At 27.5% G+C, this 19,417-nt stretch overlaps 1 protein-coding gene across 1 annotated transcript in view; it reads left to right on the plus strand.

Annotated features, from left to right (window-relative positions):
• Nucleotides 1-11,495: 11,495 nt before the first annotated feature.
• LOC136980795 (uncharacterized) overlaps nt 11,496-19,417 on the plus strand; it is a 33,889-nt gene continuing 25,967 nt past the window's right edge. The window contains exon 1 of the mRNA XM_067276989.1: nt 11,496-11,629. Coding sequence (XP_067133090.1) covers nt 11,525-11,629 — 105 coding nt within the window. The 5' untranslated portion in view covers nt 11,496-11,524. The remainder of the gene's footprint in view (nt 11,630-19,417) is intronic.

Genomic DNA, 19,417 nt, shown 5'->3' on the forward strand with positions numbered 1-19,417 from the left:
GAAAATAATTAGAGTAGACGAGCGAACCGAACAACTCGGTACAAGTAATATGATAACTTTTCATAACTAAAACTAAATTCGAATTATATTCATTTTCGATTATTGTTAGTGTTGTAATATGACCGATTACCTCATTGTTGTCATTCACTAACTTAAGAAAACTTTCAAATTTGGTCTTTATGCTATTGTAAGTGAGTGATATTGTAATAAACCAATAATGTTTTTCTCTTCATTCGATGATATTTCTTTGGGAAAATCAAGATAATCTAACAATAGTGACAAAAAATGTTTTATATTCGCGCAAACATTCGTCATTTTGCGACGCCAAATTTCGAACGGTTGCTGTTCTTGATTTCAGACCATAGTAGAAAGAGTACTCTAAAACAGCCAGTCAAATTCGCCGAAAATAGCTTCCATTACCTTTTGTGCTGATTAAACAGCTCTTGTCTTCATTAAAACCCATTCTAAATGATTTACTCATTGTGCTAACAGCTAATGACATATGGCGAAATTGGTAAAAAATTGATTTGCCCAAATTTTTATCACTTTTTTCCTTTATTTGGGAATGCAGTTGTCTTCTTGTTTTTCCCGATTCGTATGCCCATGATTGTGCTAACCTGTTTGCTCTCGAGATCGAAGTGATGTAACCATGTTTTATCACCAATGACGACTTCTGTAACTGTTTTTACGCAAGCGAAAGCAAAATTTTAGCACTACGTACTTCTTGAACGATCAATTACCATCTTGACATTGATGTTCAGAAGACATTTTTCCTAAGTGCTCTAGTGTCCAAATGAAATATATTTACATCCAATGTTTTTGAACTTGTACAATGACTGTAGATATAGATGCGGAATTTGTTAGTATAATTTCGACAGGGAAAAAAAATGTTTTAATTTGTTTGGAGTACATCAGAAAATAAATATTTTTAATATTGGATTCCTTACTTCATATCTCTTTCATTTGTCTTTATTTGTCTGTATCATAAGTTTGTCCTATCCTTTGACAATTTTTCAAATAAGTGTCGAAAGATACGTATATTTGGATTATCAAAATTTTTAGTAAACATTCTCATACCAAACTTAAGCAGAATTAACCGATATTGAAAATTGTTATCGCGGAAAAAACAATATAATCCTGAATTATTTATACGCTAAAATATTTTTTAAATACAATTTTTTATGTTCTTTTTGCTGTATATTCTATTAATATATTACATGGATGGCTGAACATTAGAAACAACGGAGACGAGTTTTCAATAGATCATCCGTGAGTGGCAACATCCATTCATCATACGTAATCAATCATGAGTCAGATGCTGATTCAGAACTAGACCGAATCCCAAGAGTGTACTTGGACTCAGCCCAGCATCTAAATCTCAAAAAGTTTCATGAATGATCAGGTCCATATATAGCTTATCTTTTCGTCATCGACGTCATATTGTTGACCTAGAATTGAAGATTAAAGTGTTTTGCAATTATTTTTACATTAAATTCTAAGGTATTTTTATATTAAATTTAACAAGTAAATACGTTTATATAGAAGAATAGAAAACGTCATTTTACAATCCTCAATTTTTATTTATATTTTTAATTTATTTAATTTAAAATATATGCTCTCCACCTCAAATTAGTCCTGTAGTGTTTTGCCCCTGTACATCATACTTTTCCTGTTAGCAGTAGAGTCATGCCGGTCATCTAACTCCTTTCAGAGGAAAATTTTTGAATTGAAAATACGTTCATATATTGTTAGTCGGGCCTCCTGCTCCTTATCTTTCCATATCTGGTCTTCGTTTTCCAGATGAAGGAAAGACAGAATTTATAAGTCTACAATTTTTTTTCAATCTGCAGCTCAATTATTGTAAAAAATATTTGTAATTGTCTTTGAGTATCGATCCGTACTCAAAGGAAAGAATTTTAAATTTAATTTTAGAAAATCTACTTTATCTCATTTTTTAAAATGAACTTTTACAATTTATCTATCTATTAATAAGTTTTAAAATGATTTATTCTTTATAAATAATTTTCCGCTTTAATTTATTTAATTCTAAGAAAAATTTTAAATTGAAAGAAGGAAAAATTTTATACAGAATGTTTGAAAGTTTAAACATTTTAAATGCTTTTATTGCTCAGTAACATAATATAAAAGTAAATATTATCTTGTTAACATGGCTTTACTATTTATTGTACTCTATTAGCTAATAACAATGTTTATTGTTGATTAGGAATAACATCAAAGTAGAGGATAACAATTAACGAGGCAATAATGATATCATTATCTTTAATGACATTTATAATGTTATATTTTTCTACAAATTTAATTGATCCATTTCAAAGCAAAGTTAATTATAATCTATTATATATATATATATTATAATGAAATATTTTTAGTACTTTGAATTTCAGAAGAAATTAAGAAAATTTGAATATTTTTCAATTAATTTTATTTACAATTGATAACAATTTTATTTAATTTACAGATTATTTTGTAAAGTTTCATATTATTAAATCATAAATATAATTTACACGTTAATTTTTTATTATTTTTTATTATGAATTATTAAAGTAAATACAGGACTATAACATATTAATTTTTCGATATACAAATTAATTTTAATTAAATTTATTTATTTGCCTCTTTATTGTGTTTTGAGTTATGATCATAGTTTGTTAATGAAGGTAACCTCCCTTCTCAATTAATTCTAAGTATTAAATGCATTACAAAAATAAGTTCGTATACAAATTTTTTGAATAATTTTCGAATTACAAAATATATATTTAAAATATTTCATAGATTTTTTAATATTTCATTAAGAAAATCGGAATATTGGATTCATATTATCATCAATTTATATAGGTTCTTGCTTGCATAAGAATATATACAAAATTATATTCGATAATCAATTAATGGACTTCAATGCTTGTTAAAGGCTCTTCTGATTTCTGTTCTTCAGCTGCTTCTTCAGGTTTTGCTTCATTTTTTTTCTCGCTTTCATCTTCATTTTGAGAGTTTTGAACCACGTTGTATGCCGAATTTCCATTAAATGTATACAACATTCCAAATATTAACGTAAACACAATTACCGTCCATACTAACTAGGGAGAAAATAATTATTATATTTTAATTAAAATTATTTTTAATAGTTAAAATTAAAATAATTTTATTTAATTACATTATACAATTTATCTGCTATCTTCATTCTAATAAGTTGTCGCATTAAATAACCGAAGAAATGACTCATCTAATGTCGTATTACTTAACAATGAACAACGTCCTTTATCAAAGGATATGAATGACGTAGAGAAGGAAATTGTTCTTTAATGAAGGAAATTGTTATTTGCTTAATAGATTACTGAATAAATTGTATATTTTTTTTGTAATAGGCTTATATAAATATAGCCAAACCTCTTAGCAGCGGCCAGTGATAGGAAAAAGGCCGTTTTTAGCAGGTGGCCATTATTGTAGGTTCAACTGTTAGGCATTTTAATGATTTTCTTTCATTCTTCTTCCTCATTAAATATTAGACTATAAATATTTGCATTATAAAGTTTTGTTTATTACAATATATTCTAATTTATTATTATAATTCTGGCATTTATAGCCTATATTAATTTAAGATCTAAAACCATTTCAATTTTAGATCTTAAATTAATGCATGCACATTAAAAATAACGTAATTAAATATATACAATATAAAATAGAAAATAATAAAAAATTCTCATGTTAATATTATCATCAGGTTATTAAAATCAAGTAGTTTTTGATAAATTTATTAATTAGTTACATATTCTTATTTACAAATAACTGACAACTCTTAAACAAAGGTCAATTATATTCTAAAGGCCTACGTTAGTGTTTAATCATGGACACGAAGGCCTACAGTATATATATAATTGGCTTCTGTTTCCATAAACGAAACTTTTTCATAAAAAAGTAAAATTCATTAGGAGCTATTCATTAATTACGTGTACAGTTTAAGAGAAGAGGAGGATCGCTAAAAGTACATTATTGTAAACGATGCGGGAGGAAGCTCGAAACATTGTCTAAGTAGACTTCTTCTAGTGGTATTAGCGGCAATCAAATTTGTTCTTGTAAGCCTACTTACCAGTCAAGTGAATAAACTATCAGTTAAAAAATATTTACAGAATTTTTTCAAAGTCATTTCTTCTATGTCAGGGGAATCTATAAACTATTGTACACGTAATTAAAGGGAAGGAGGTTTGCCAAACGTACACAAGATGGAAGGAAAGTCAAAAGTGGCTCAAAACTTTACACAGAATAAATGGACGGTCCCTTAGGAATTTTCGACTATCAACACTTTAACAAATAATTGCAGTGCACTCTCGCTAAACCGGACTGTGCTTAATCAGAACAATGTTCCAACCGAAACAAGAAGAAATGTCAGATTTTTTTAAAAAAACATTTTAAATTTGTAAATGTATATACCAAATACAGTATAAAATTCTTTTTAAATTTACGTATTTGTGTGTAGTTCTTTTTGTCTTTTTCTTTATAAACGAGAGTATGACTCTAGCTAATCCGAATAATTCCAAGCAATAATTCATTCGAATTAACTACAGTGCTCTGTGCTATTTTTACTTCGAAAATTAAAAAACATTACAGATTAAAAGTTATTTTATTTAAGATACTATTGAACAGAATTAAATTATTGTTCCGAATTTCTGTTTGTCCGAATTATCAAAAACAATAAAAATTTACAGAAGAAAAAATAAATAAGTAATATAACTTTTTTCTAAAAAGTATATTTGTATAATAAAAAAAAAACTATTGATTGTTTTAGATATTTTAATATTAAATAAATATACTCTAGTAATATGCCGAAATAAAATATTTACTTAGAATAAAATTAATTAAATAAACCTTACAGTATATTGATTTATGCAAATAAGCTAAATTAATAATATAAGCAATTAATTAATTAATTTTTTTCTTATAATATATCGTAGAATTTTTTAAAGAAATCCATCTGGGATATGAATTTAGAAAATCGGCTTTTTTTTTAATTTAAGCCTTAAAAAAGACTTTATAATTTACTATTTAATTTTTTTATTATTTTAATTCGGGGGGGGGGCTTTTTCTGTATGTATGGATGTTAGTGTATGTGTGTGGGGTACGATTTTGTTCACCCAATTTGAAGCTTAATAACTCCTGTGATTTTTGTTGAAAATCTTTGCAATTTTGCAGGGAGCTTTGTGTATTTGGTGGATTGATGCTAATAAATTTTCATGGTTAAAGGTCGAGGAGGTGAAGAGATAATGGGCATCATGTGCCATATCTCGAGTGAGGTAGAACTTAATGAAGATTTCACTCGTTATTAGCAATTACAATTTTCTTTTTTAAATAAAACTCATCACTAACTTTAAAATTAAGCTTTTTGTCATTTTATATTAATTAATAATATAAAATGTATTGTAAATAAAATAGCAAAACAGATGGCGCCACCACTTTTTAAATTTTTTTTTCTTGCCGGAAAAGTTATACAACTGGTTGCTGGATATGTAAATTTTATACACCGTTCTTAAGTTTTTAATTATGTATATGCATTTTATTATTTAAGTGTATCTTGTTACTATTGCTTTTATGGGACGATCTACTTGTTTCGTTGTGGACAATCATCATATGCTACATAGCTTTAATTTTCGGATGTAAAGATATAATAAATAAGTAAAAGTTTAATACTGATACATTATTCTTTAACATTATATTTAAATACTCAAACTATATTACATATTTAAATATTGATTAAAAAAAACATAAATTATGCTTATTAATTAAACTACGTTGTTAATAATAATTGCAAAAGCCATATTTTGTTACAGATAACAACTTAATAGGCTTTAAGGGAACATAAAAAATGGCCGTTGTTTGCAAGTTGTTTTATATGCATTTTTGTTTAAAAAATTCCCGCTGTTTAGAGCTGGCCGTTGTTGAGAGGTTCGTTTATGTTGATCAAACCGGAGAATTCTAACAATTGCTTTATTACTACCATAAGACCATTATTTAAATTAAAAACCAAATTATATTCAGAACTTTTACTCGAGGGCCTTAAAAGTAACGCGTTGTTGCAACATTAGGGCAAAGACCTCTTATCTGATACAATTAACATTAATAAATTCAAAAATAATTATACAAATCGAAAATATTCTAGTAAAAAATAATTATTAAATCATTTTACCTTCTATTAATATAGTAAACATTGATAATAATAAAATATTTGTAAGAAACTTACTGTATTTCCACAACCAAAACCCAATATAAATTGGCAGGTCATACTAAAAACAGAACAGAAAGGATGCTTTAATTTTAAGAAGAGTCTACTATTGAAGCAATTATTAATTGTCTCTTCTGATTGGTTCAAATTAAATAGGATGACAGTTATAGTGTCTTCTACTGTCTGCTTACATTTTCTCTTTTTAATGTAATAGTTTATTGTTTTGTGAAAGAAAGTTGACTTGTTTGCATTAGGATATTGGATAATGCTTTTAAAAAAAGTAGAGTATAAAAATAAAAATATAGGCCTATATATTTATTAATGTTTATTTATAAAAATGATAATATAGTTCCAGTTTCTTTTTAATTTTTATCTTACATGTTAAAACGAAAAAACTGCTTTATGAAGATTATATTATGTTTGCAATATCAATATATAAAAAAACTGGCAACGTTGTTGCTAGACATTCCCGATATTCTTTATTTGTTTTTATCTTCAGATTGGCTCGGAAGATATTAAATGGTGGGGCCATATCTCCCGAACCAATCGACCGATTTTCGTGAAAATTTCTACAGAAATTTTTCAGAGACACGCAAAACTTCATACAAAATTTCAAAAGTTTCTGACAAAAGGCACGGGAGTTATTAAGCTTCAAAGTGGGTAAAAGAAATCGTGCCCATACACACACACATACATACATACACACTAGCATCCATACATACAGGAAAAACCCCAACTTTTTTGCATTTCACGATATTTCAAGATTCTCTGAGTCAAAAAATATAAAAATCTTGGATTATTTTGGTTGACCTATCGTTATACTTTCGATTTGTTGTATAACAGGGAGAGTAATATACTTAACAGAAGAAAATTTTAATTAAGCTTATTAACTTTTTTAATTTAAAATCATTGCATAAAATAATTTTTAACATTTTATTTTTCTGTAAAACTATTTTAGTTTGATTAATTTCAATGAAGTTAAATAAATATTGCAATAAGAAAATTGAAAACTAGATGGCGTTACATACTCTGCGAATCCTCATTATAGGGTTGACTCTATAAGGTTTTATACACTTTAACATTATAGAAAAGTTCAGAAACTATTTACCTATTACGTAATTTTATTCTTTAATTAATAGATAACAATTTAAATATTTTAAATATATTAATGATTTGGCTTTAAGAAAATATTTAATTAAATTAAACTTTCTTTAAACAATTGAAATTAAGGTCCGTGTTTAGGTCTTCAGCTTTTTTCCTAATAATAACTCATTGAAAATGCATATCAAATTCTCTGGATCTTAATTATTTAATCTATAAGCATAATTCATATAAACGTATATATTAATATATAGGATTTATATAATCATATGTAGGAAAGCGATGGTCGACACCATTGGCGCGTTATAGCTTCAGGGGCCCGAGCGAATTTGAATTAGGGGGGGCCGCATGTACACTGAAATTTTTACGAATGGATTAATCCGAATATGTTATTTTCAATATCCGGCCACTCCCTCATTTTGAGCCTGGTCGAACTGATTATAGGCATGTTTAAAAGGCTCTTCTACTTCCCAAAGACGAACTGTACATAAGTTTAATCGTAATTTTATTATAAAAAATTTTAAAATTAACTTCAATAATAATGAATTATATACATATATGAACTCCTGTGACTAGGAAAAGCTAACATTCTGCATAGAAAAGACATTCATTTATACAGTATTATTTTCTTATTGAATTTTTAGTATGATTTATAAGTTAGTTTAACGTTTTTATATTATGATAGAAGATTCGTTTTCCAAAATACTATAAATTACTGTATACATTTTTTACAAGTTTAGCAATTATACTATTAAAAAGACTTCACATAAAAATATTTACAGCTTGTTTTATAGCTGTAACAATAATAAAAGCGTGTCCATTGAAAAGTGTTATTTTATGGTTTTCTGTAAGATATTAATCGACTTTAAAAAAAAATAAATGATGATAAAATGATACTTACATGATATATTATTTTGTACAATGATTTTTTTTATAGAAAAAAATTAAAGTTATTTTAGTTGAACCTGTTCTTATGTATTAAATAAAAGACGGCAATTGTATAGAATAAATTCTAGTTAAAATCAATATGCAATTATTTAAATTCCTCTTCTTATCAAAATTTACTATTTATAAGGAATTTTAAAAGAATAATACAAGATAAATTTTCATATGGTTTATTATAAACTTGAGAAAAACTACGCCAACATGTTTCAACAGAGCATAAAATGTTTACAAGGAATATTTATGCTTGGGAATAGGGAAATTGTTTGAAGTTTCCGGTTATCAGGAATTCAAAAGGTTAAGTTTACATTGACTCCTTCCGAAAGGTCAATCTATTAAGACTAACGAACGGTCAAAAATTAAAATATCAATAGAATAAAACCTAGAACAGAACTTTAACCTTTAAAATAAAAGCCAAGATAGTTTTAAAAAAGTAAATATATAAATAGGAATAAACTTTATTTAAAAATTCAGAAAAGTAAACTATCTTATTTACAAATCTTTTCAAAACAGACAGTTTGACCGGGCCCTTCAAAAAACCGGGCCCTAGACATTTGTCTCATTTGTCTATGCGATGATGCGGCCCTGAGACGAGTTATAATATATAGCTAGAATATTATTAGGGTATTATACGGCAGTGCTAAACAAGCTATTGTAGAGATCATTATAAATTAATAATGCATCAACCACAAATGTTAAAATTTAGTTTATACAATATAATCTGATCGCAATAATATATGATTTATATGCTTAAAACTACCGTATAATTTTCTACGATATACAAATATATGTCGTCATATCGAATGCATTATAGACTACAATTCATTTGGCTATTCACAGTAGGGTTTTATTATTATTCGATATACCAAAATTTAGTAATTAATCCATTAGATCTTACACGAGATTCGTAACGATAATGTAAATTTTATGTGACTACTTTCGTTTTTAAAAATTAATTCCTGACTTTATTCATTGTTAATACGCTGATTTATCGTTTTATTCTAAATTTAGCTTGCCAAACAGCCAATTTATAAAATTTTTAGGAGTGAAACTTAAAAGAAAAATATACTTTTTAAGTTGACATTTCAAAAGGAGTTAACTCGGGAATTAATTAGCAAATTGGCTTCATATTTCACATAAAGATACTTCTGTAGCGATAGAATTTTATTTAAAGCAAAAGAAGTTAGTTACAAAAACGTACGCTAGGGCTGTAAATGGCGCTGTAACATAACTCAAAATGCCTGAAAATTAATTTTAAACCTATTGATTTTTATATTTAAAAATATTTTTTCTATTTTTATAAGTAAATAAATATTTATAACATGAATTATGAATATATTATACATAGGCTATACAGTGTAAAACAAATTTTCGGTATGGTTATTACAAATCATTTTAAAATAACTGTAGCGACATATTTCAATAGAGCATAAAATTACTTATGGGCATAGGTGGGTTTAAAATGCTCGAGCATAGGAAAATTGGCGTTCCGGTTGATGAAAATTCGAAAGATTAATTTATATCAAATTCTGAAATTCGAGTCTAGACTAAGACAGGGCCGATGAGAGGAAACTTGGGCTACAGTACTTGGGTCCAAAATTGTACAAGGGCACGTGTCGGAATTCCTATAATAAAATTTTAATTATATTATGCAATTTCAAGTGTATAAAGGAAGGGATAGAGAGCAGGGAATGGCCTAGTTTTAGGGCTCTTCTAAGGCTCCGAGTTAGATTAAGCATTATAAAGCTTTTAAAATAAAATATTAAAAGAATCTGATACGTAATTGTACTCATATTTTGCTATTCAATTAACCTATACTTTATAAATTTCATATTATATATATTTGAAAACATTATCGTGAATTATATTTCAAATAATACAATTGTTAATGCTAATTTGACTAATTTTCTGCCCATTAATGATAGTAATTGTTATTGCGCCTTTCGAGTACGCTCTACTTATTATGTTTATTTGTCAATTAAAATGAAAATTAAGCAATATAAATAACAATATTCATAATACGGTATTTACATTCCAGTTTTCAATCCGAATATTGGTTGTTGAAGGCAGTAATTTGACGTCACGAGCGACGTTCCCATTCAGTAATATTACAAATATTTAATTATACATAATTCATTGGAACCGAGCATTGACACCACGCCTATTGAAATAACGTTGATAATGACATTGCTGTTATACTGAAAGGAAACAGATTTAACTTCTGCAAATTTTGTGTGTAAATGGTGTAAATTTTAATACATAAAACACACATTACACATAGAAAAATTGTAAGATTCTTTTTTAATATAAAAAACAAGCTTTTAAAGTATTAAATTCAATATAAGATTCAGTATCAAAGTCCATAGTTTGATACTATATCTGATATTGAATATTCTATATAATATAGAATAATATAATGGAGATTATTATATATAACAGCGGTGCATAACCTTTTCTCTGAGCCTTCTGAGTACAGGCTTATAGATCGTTCTTGCGTACCACCGGTGGTATGTGTACCACTGGTTGAGAATTGCTGATGTACAGAATATTTTCTGTTAATAAATAATGTTTTTTTTTTATTAATTTGGATAAATAACATTACTATTTTTAACGAAATAAAGACATGTATCATTAATTCGTCGATCTCTCGATAAAAATGTATTCACTTATGTTGAGAAATCACGCATTTCGAATCATCAAAGAACTATGAAATAAGCCAGCTTCACATGATAAATTATTGAAAAATTCAGGTCATAGATTTTATTTTGTGAGTTTATTGCACTTTTAGACGTGCGGTATTAAAATTGTTTATTCTATTTTCAAACTTTAGACGTCTTTATATAGTAGAATACGAGATTTATCGACTAAATATAAACTCATATTTACGTAATTAAGTCTACATTGCGTGTAAATTAATGATTCGTCCAAGCTAAAAATTTTACTGATAGATTCGTCAGACAATTGGCTCATAAATGTTTTGGATCTATAAAATTTATCACGCAATTATGAACTCTTAAATGAGCTTTCATCACAATTAAAATTGAATAATTAATTTCACTAAACAGAACAAAAGAACGAACTCATAAAATTCTTTTATTATTCGTAGATGTGACGTATTTTAAATTTGACCCGGGAACAAAACTACCTTTTGAACACATGCTAAAAGTCAGTCACTCCCTCTAGCGAGAGACACGTCGAGTGACGTCACAGGTATGGAAGGTTTGCACGTGTTCTTTAACCCGTCACTTCATGAGGCCCAGAATGGAGGCATCTGCACCCAGATCCGAATGTCCTATTAATCACATTGCTTGTATAGTATGGGGGAAACAAAGAGGAATACGTGTACATTTGTTGGTAAGTAAGCTTCATATACTTAAACAAATTAATTTTTTAATAAATATTATTGTAAATTTATTACGTCGTACATAGCCGGAAAGTATATAAAATTAATTAATTTCGTTTACGGTGTATATAAAAAAAATTCCATTTAAAAAAAGGAGGAGGGAAGTTGTTATTAAGTTTTAGATTTTAATTTATTTTAATTAATAATGAATTTATAAATACCGAAATTCCGTTTTTTGACAAGTAAAAATGCTATTTCTGGAATTGCACTTGACTATTTTCTAAGCTCAACAGAGTGGAAAATCAAAGAAATTTCCCTCCTCGATCGATCGATTTGATCGAAATTTAAATAACTGCTTCCATGTTTGAGAAAATAATTTTTTTTCTTTTTTTAGAAAACTATTTACGGAAATTAGAATTGGAAATCGTACATTTTTTCTATCTTATTTTAAAATATAAAAAAAATTAATTCAAATTAAACAAGAATAGTAATCGATTTATCTATAGGAAAATCTCCGATTCTTATCTTTCGTCGCTTGAAAACTCTTAAGCTAAAGCTAAAATAGTTAATACACAGTCGAACCTGTGAGGAACGGACACTGACCGAAACATAAATGAAATGCATTTTATTTTGTCAGCATTTTTTTAAATGGTGCGTTATAACTTCATAAGGCCCAGGCAAATTTGAATGAGGCATCCAATGTACTATAGTGTTGTCTTCTTTGAGGGAAATATTTTGGGGCCCCTGTTGGTGGGGCGCCAGGTAATTGTCCTTTTTTATAAAGAAGAACGCGCCACTACGTTTTTAGTACGATGATGTTTGACCAAAAGAAAAATGGCCGCCGTTTAGTGGTGGCCGTTATTGGAGGTTCGAATCGTATTTACATTTTAAAATTGTAGATATTTTAGTATTCAAATTTAAAACTTTGTACGAATTTCTAATTTAATTCATGTATTAAAGATTAAAATTTAAATAAGATTACAAATCAATATTTATTATAATTTTATTATAAAATGTTTACTTAAAATTTCAATATAATGAATTTTAAAAGTAGGATTTTTAAATAAATAATATATTTATTATTAAAAATCATTTATTAGAATGAAGATAAATACTAAAAATGATTATATAGGTTTACATATTAAAATTTCACCTGTTCATATTGAGTTTAGTATTATTAGATATAGGCAATTTGACGGTATAAATTTGACGGTATAATACTTAAATAAATATACAGTAAAACCTGTGTAAGCCGAACTCGGATGGTACAGAATACTGTTACCGATTTGAATAGGGATTTCTGTGTTTAAAATGACCGTCTAAGCGTTTCTATACTAAATTTTTAGAGTATTTATAGTGTTAACGAGATTCATAAACTTAAAATTTCAATTTACCTTGTTACTCAGCTGTGAGTAAATAAGGAAATGACCTTCTTTGAGAAATGATTACGGAGGCAACTCTCGTTTAATGTCTTAACCTTCACCCCGCTTTGACCTTAGTCATTTCCTCTTTCTCGTTTGGAAGATGGAAAACGACCTGTGCAAATTTCATACTCAAACACTTGACGTCAGAGGTTAATGTGTCTTGTTTGAACTTTTGTAAGTTTTACGAGGAATTTTCTAAACTCTGAGAGGTTTCGGAGTTATAATTTTTAATTATACTATGAAAAAAATGGTTCTAATTTTTATCCAAATGTCCTAATTTCTGATCTAATCGATATTTAAAAGTTTACCAGTGCATATTTTAGCTCAGAATACCTGTGAACAACGGCTACTGACGGAAACATAAAAATGGCCGTCGTTTATAGGTTCGACTGTATTTAAAATAGAGTGCCAGAAGTTCAGGTTATAGAATTTCCTATTTTAAAATATATAGAGGCTCTGAGAGAGGTAAGATGAGATCCACCCCTCTCCGAAAAACCGTAAATATATTAAATAAAATTAATAAAACAAATAAAAACATATTTTTTCATTACTTATCAATAGAAATTTTATTTTTATATCACATTCTTTTATATAAAATATTAAATTTTGGGATTCTTCTATGTCTAAAGACAAAGTGAAACGATCCTGCCGACGTCTCTCTGCAATTCTTCTGCTAACATTTATCAATTATTCTCATTCGTATTCACTTTATACGTAAGAAACCGCTATTAATTTTTAAAATATTTCAAATTAAAACGATAAATAATCATCATTAATATATTAAATCTGTGATAATTCATTTTATTGAATGTTAACTCATGTTTTAGGATGTTTATCCAGCTTCTTTATTGAAGAAATTGTTAAATGTTATGTATTCAATACCGTAGTATTATACAGTTGAACCTTTGAACAACGGACACTGACGAGGACCAAAAAATGGCCGTCGTTTGGAGGTTATTTTGCATGCATTTCAAAAAGAAACGTTCCTGAAAAGATGGCCGTTATTTTGGGAGGTGGTCGTTGTTAGGAGTTCGACTGTATTAAATACCTTTTAGAAACAATTTGCTGTTTTCCTCTAAAAATGAACGTAGATAATTTCTTTTGGCCGTTTATTATATTGTCGAAAATGCCATTGAATGAATAAGGAATGAATAAAACCAGTTTTATAAGTTATAAATAGCGTAGAATAATAATAAGATTTTTATCTTCAGTGCGTTACTCGCGCATCATGACCATGATTTACTTGTTCTCATTGATAGAAAGTATTGAGTTATATTATGAAAGTTACTCCTTTACGGAAAAAAAGAACACAATCTTTGGCTACTAATGCCAAATGCTTTTGAATATGATAATTAGTCGCCTATTTTCATGAAAATATTAAATAAAACTACCGACACATCAACGTAATTTCTCATAAACATGAGAATTCTAGAATTGCAACACGAAAACGTTTCACCGTTACATAATCTTGATGACTTGTTAGTGACTAAATTCCAGAAGAGCAGGAAAGTGATTGATCAACATGGCCTCTCCTAACTCACCTAAGACTCGGTTTAATAGAGCCATTTAAATTCTATCATATGTGCCAACTATCTCAAAAATTGAGGCACTGAAAAAGTATTTTCAAGAGGAATGTAAATGCATTATATTAATTTTAAGCGCTCTGCAATCGTTGAAGACACGAGTTGTTGGATTTAGATGGATTGCAATTTGAATATTTTCTGCAATAATCTATGATTCTAGAATATTATTGTGTATCTTATATTAAGATAGAGTAATTTGTACGTTTTTTTTTTTTTTTTTTTAATATAAAGCAACGGAGGGTCAGATAGGGGCATTTTCCCTCGGGTGCCAAATGAAAAAGAGCTGTACGAACTTTTCTACCAGACATAAACATGTTGTGTAATAAGATTTAGAATCAGTTTCGGGGTTTTGTATGACGTCTTTATGCGATAAATCTATCTTTAAATTTGATTTTATCATTTACATTTGGTAAAATAAATTTTAAATTAATAAAATAAATTAATAAATTCATTTTAGAAAGTATATTAAACAATTAATGTTGATTTTTGTACAAGTATGAACATTAATCATTAAATTTAAATAATATACTTATTACTTTTCAATATATTTTTTATATTATTGATAATTAAAAATAATAAAATAATAAATTGAATAAAATAAAATTATTTGAATAATTTTATTTTATTCAAAGCCTAATAAAACACTTTTTAAAAATGATTAGATTTAACACTGATTTGTGAGTTGAAATCACTTTTTACACTTGAATAAACTATTAAATCTGATTATAAATTACTAATAAAATATTTAAAATTAAAAGACACGAAAAATTTCTAATTACTAATATTTATTAGTGATTTTTTCACTCCTGTTTTACTGTTTATACAAGACATATCGTTAAATATTCCTTTGATGTCGATAGACTGTTATTTAAAAAAATCCCGACATCAGAAAGATTTTAGAAATTTTATATAGTTCTAAATATGTTGGATTAAAGTGTCTAGAGCTTTAGTTTTACGTATTTTGGAGAGGAAGAAACGCAGTGAAAAGTCAAATGAACTATCCTGTGTTATCTTGTGTCAGTCCGGTGTGAAAAGGATAGGATTGATGGAATAAGGCAACACAACACATTGGAGATCTGCCAAAGGAGAGACTCTTGGCAGATCTCCCTTGAGAGTACTTTCTTCGAAAGAAACTGGGCCCTATTTAGGTGTTAGACACGCGAAGAAAACCCGGAAAACTCATGTGGTCAGCCCTAAGGTGAGGCTCGAACCTTCGACCAGTGTTCAGTGGTTTTATGCATTCGAGTGGTGTGAAAGGACGAAATATTTTTGTGAAGACCATACAAAATATTTCGTATCTGTCTTCTAATTACGAATGCTTTTATCCCTCTAAAAAATTAAAAACTAGAAATATCGGTTTGTGTTAGTTTTCAATTGTTAATTTACTTAAAATGGTCGGTTGTTTCTTTATTTTAATCAAATTTGTTTAACCGAAATCCTTAAGGAAAATCACTGTAAAATGTATGCAAATATTTAAATAAATGTAAATCCTACTTTTTGTATTATTTAATCAGTTAAGAGCAATTTCTACTATTGGGATTAAAAGGTAAATTAACCTTAAATTTACCCTAAATTACCAAAAATAAATGCTCATAAATAATCAAATTATAATAATTTTTAAAAAAATTATATAGTATATAAAATGCAATAATTTAATACGAAAAAATGCAAATTTGATTAAAATTATTTAAAGAAAATTGCTTAACTTTAGAATTTTTTAAAAATTATATTCTATTATTTATATTAAGAACATTTAATATTATAATCGGAAGAATTATGTATTAATATATATACAGAATTACATATATTATCATAAAATAATCATTTATAATCTACAGAATTATAAATTGATTACCTAAATATAAAATATATTTTACAAATAAAATATATGTCATAAGAATAGATATCGTCGTATCAGGAACAAACGGAATTTTATAAAAAGATTGGTATAAATATATACTTTTTATGTTATTAAAATTTGATTTTACGTATTAAAATATGAAGATTTCTTATAAAGTTTTTATCTAATTATAAGATAGAATCTGATAGAAGTTGAGAGAGGTGACACATGGAGCCAAGCACTATCTTACCTCTCTCAATTGTCAAACTTTAATACCAGTTAGGCCAGAGGAGTGTGCCATTTTTGGCTTATTGTAGGGCCTGATAATGGATAAAAAATTAAAACTAAATATATATACAATTATGCAACCTATCGAGTGTCCTCTAAACAGGTATGCCCTCCCGATTTAAAAGGTTCCTCGCCTCTAAAATAGACAAATTTGAGACTCCACATTAGGAAGCACCAAACTTATTTGTAGCTTCTTTAAAAGCCAGAAAAATTCGTAAATAAAATCAAATTTTTACACAACTTTAATATATATCACTTTTATATTTTTTTACGTAAATAAACTATATTTTGGGGGCTCCTCTTTGTCTGGAGACTGGGCCAAATGATTCTACTAACTCTTCTTTGTCTTGGCTCACTGAAATTATACGAATTTATTTTGTATATTTTCCATTAGGGATTTTATATTGATGTGGGGAGGAAATCTGTTTGGGAAATCATTTCTTAATTGTAAATTAACATTAGTAATGATAGAATCAAGCGAATTTTTTTATTTAACTCGATAGAAGACATGAAAAATGTAAATTTAAACCGTTTATTTTTAATTCTCTTACCTTATATTGTCGTTATGCAATGGTTTATTACACAGGAAGATAAAAATGCAACAGGCAACACTTTTTGCATTTAAAAATTCGAATTTTTGAAATGTATTTGTGTATCGGTTTATGAATAATTCATGAAGTATTCAATAATAAAAGTATACTTAGTCACGTAAAATAATTCAATAAATCGATTCGTATATACTGTAATGTGTTTATATACTTTTTTCAATTGACAAGACAATCGAAGAGTTTTTAATGAATGACACTGTTAAAGTGAAAAGTTTGGAGCCAATATTATATCTTCACAAAGTAAAATTGTCTATTTAAAATTTTAAAAAATTCTATTTTTAATATAATAAACGTTAGAGTTTTTCTCTTTAAAGCGTTTTTTAGTATATTATAATTTATATACTTTTGTATGTTTCTTGTACGTTATCTCTTATATCTACATATTATTTATATCATTCTTGTCCCCACTTCTTTCTATAAGATTTATCAAAATTAAATTAATTAATAAAATGGATTATGTAAAATAATATTTTAACCTAAATTAATACTAGTTATACTCATCAGATGGCAGCACTAGTAAATAATTCGCATCGACTCTAACTCCCATGGATAACGATAAATTTTTTTTTAAATTAATAAAAAAAAAATGAAATTGCCACTCACTATTAAAACTTAATAGAATAATATATTTAAATAAAGTTATTTTAATAAGCTGTAAAAAATATTTTTGAGAGGAAACATAATTAATGACCATTGTTCGCAGGTTTTTTGTATGTATTTTAATTTTTTTAAAATGGCCGCCGTTTAGAAGTGAATAAGACTGAAAATTTCACTTTAAATCGAAACGTATCCTTTACGAGTTAAGGGAAAATGTGACATAAATCCGATTGGCATAGAAATCCGATCACAGATCATTAGATTTTCAAACCGCATAAGACGATGAAAAAGTCAATTTTTTTTCACTTAAATAAACGTAAAAGGCTAAAAAAATTAAGTAAATTTATTTATATTTTTAATTGTTTTTATAATAAAATATTTAAAAAATTATTTTTAAGTAAGAAAAACACGAAAGGGAAGAATTTAGAGATAGGGTAATTGAATGGGGTAGAGATAAATGCTGTTGTTTTATGATTTGTTTTGGGAATAGTCGCATAAAATCCTAAGAAAATCCTGATTGACAGGCTGATATTTTATATTTTATACATAAGTTGAACCTGTGTTTATTGGTTTTATTCATTTTTTCCTTATTTCCGAAACAATGACAGTACTTTTTTTTTCCGCTTCCAACTCGTAACTACCGTAAGGTATATATAATATATTAACGCTTTACAAATTTACCTGTAACTGCTAGGAATCTATTCATAAAATACTTTTTTGCAAAATAGTTAAATGCGAACACTCATTGTTTGACTAAAGATTGAATTACTACCTCACTTACCTTTGTTTCTTTTTTAATGTAAGAATGAAATTTTCGTTTCTATCTTTCGTTCTTTTTCTGATAAAAAAATATTTCCTGTTGTCCAGGTCATTAGGCGTTTGTTGACGTTTTTTTTTTTTCTTTTTTAAAAGATAAACAATATTAGTAGAGGTTGAATTATTATTTCCCTTTTTTTCTAAATCATCGAAGAATAACCGGTAATTAATTTTTTCGTCATTCGTTAATATGTAATTTATATTTGGTTTACATATATAAAAAGCTATTCGCGTAAGTTGAGCTAAAAAAGCAATTACACGGCCAAACCTCGATTTAGCGCCACCCTAAAGTGCCATTCTTTCCCGTAAATATCGAATGAAAGGTTTTTTTTTTTATTTTTTTCAATGCATTGCAAACGATATTGTTTTCACCATGTGACTTGCTACTTCAGTTTAACGCCACACTCGATTTAATGCCAATTTCGGAGGCTAAATCGAAGTCTGACTGTATTCTGTTCGGGTAAGGCAACACGACAAACAGGCCACCTGCTAAGGGGATGTTGGCCTTATTTAGGTGTTGTGTACAGGAAGAAAATCCGGAAAACTGCACGTGGTCAGCCTGTTAGTAGGTGCGAACCCCCACTCGGCTCATTGACTGTTTTAACATTGTATTAGCACGAAGTTAATATTACTTAAGAGTTAA

The sequence above is a fragment of the Centruroides vittatus genome, unplaced genomic scaffold, assembly GCF_030686945.1.
Source record: "Centruroides vittatus isolate TY-2023 unplaced genomic scaffold, ASM3068694v2 contig_726, whole genome shotgun sequence".
NCBI lineage: Eukaryota > Metazoa > Arthropoda > Arachnida > Scorpiones > Buthidae > Centruroides > Centruroides vittatus.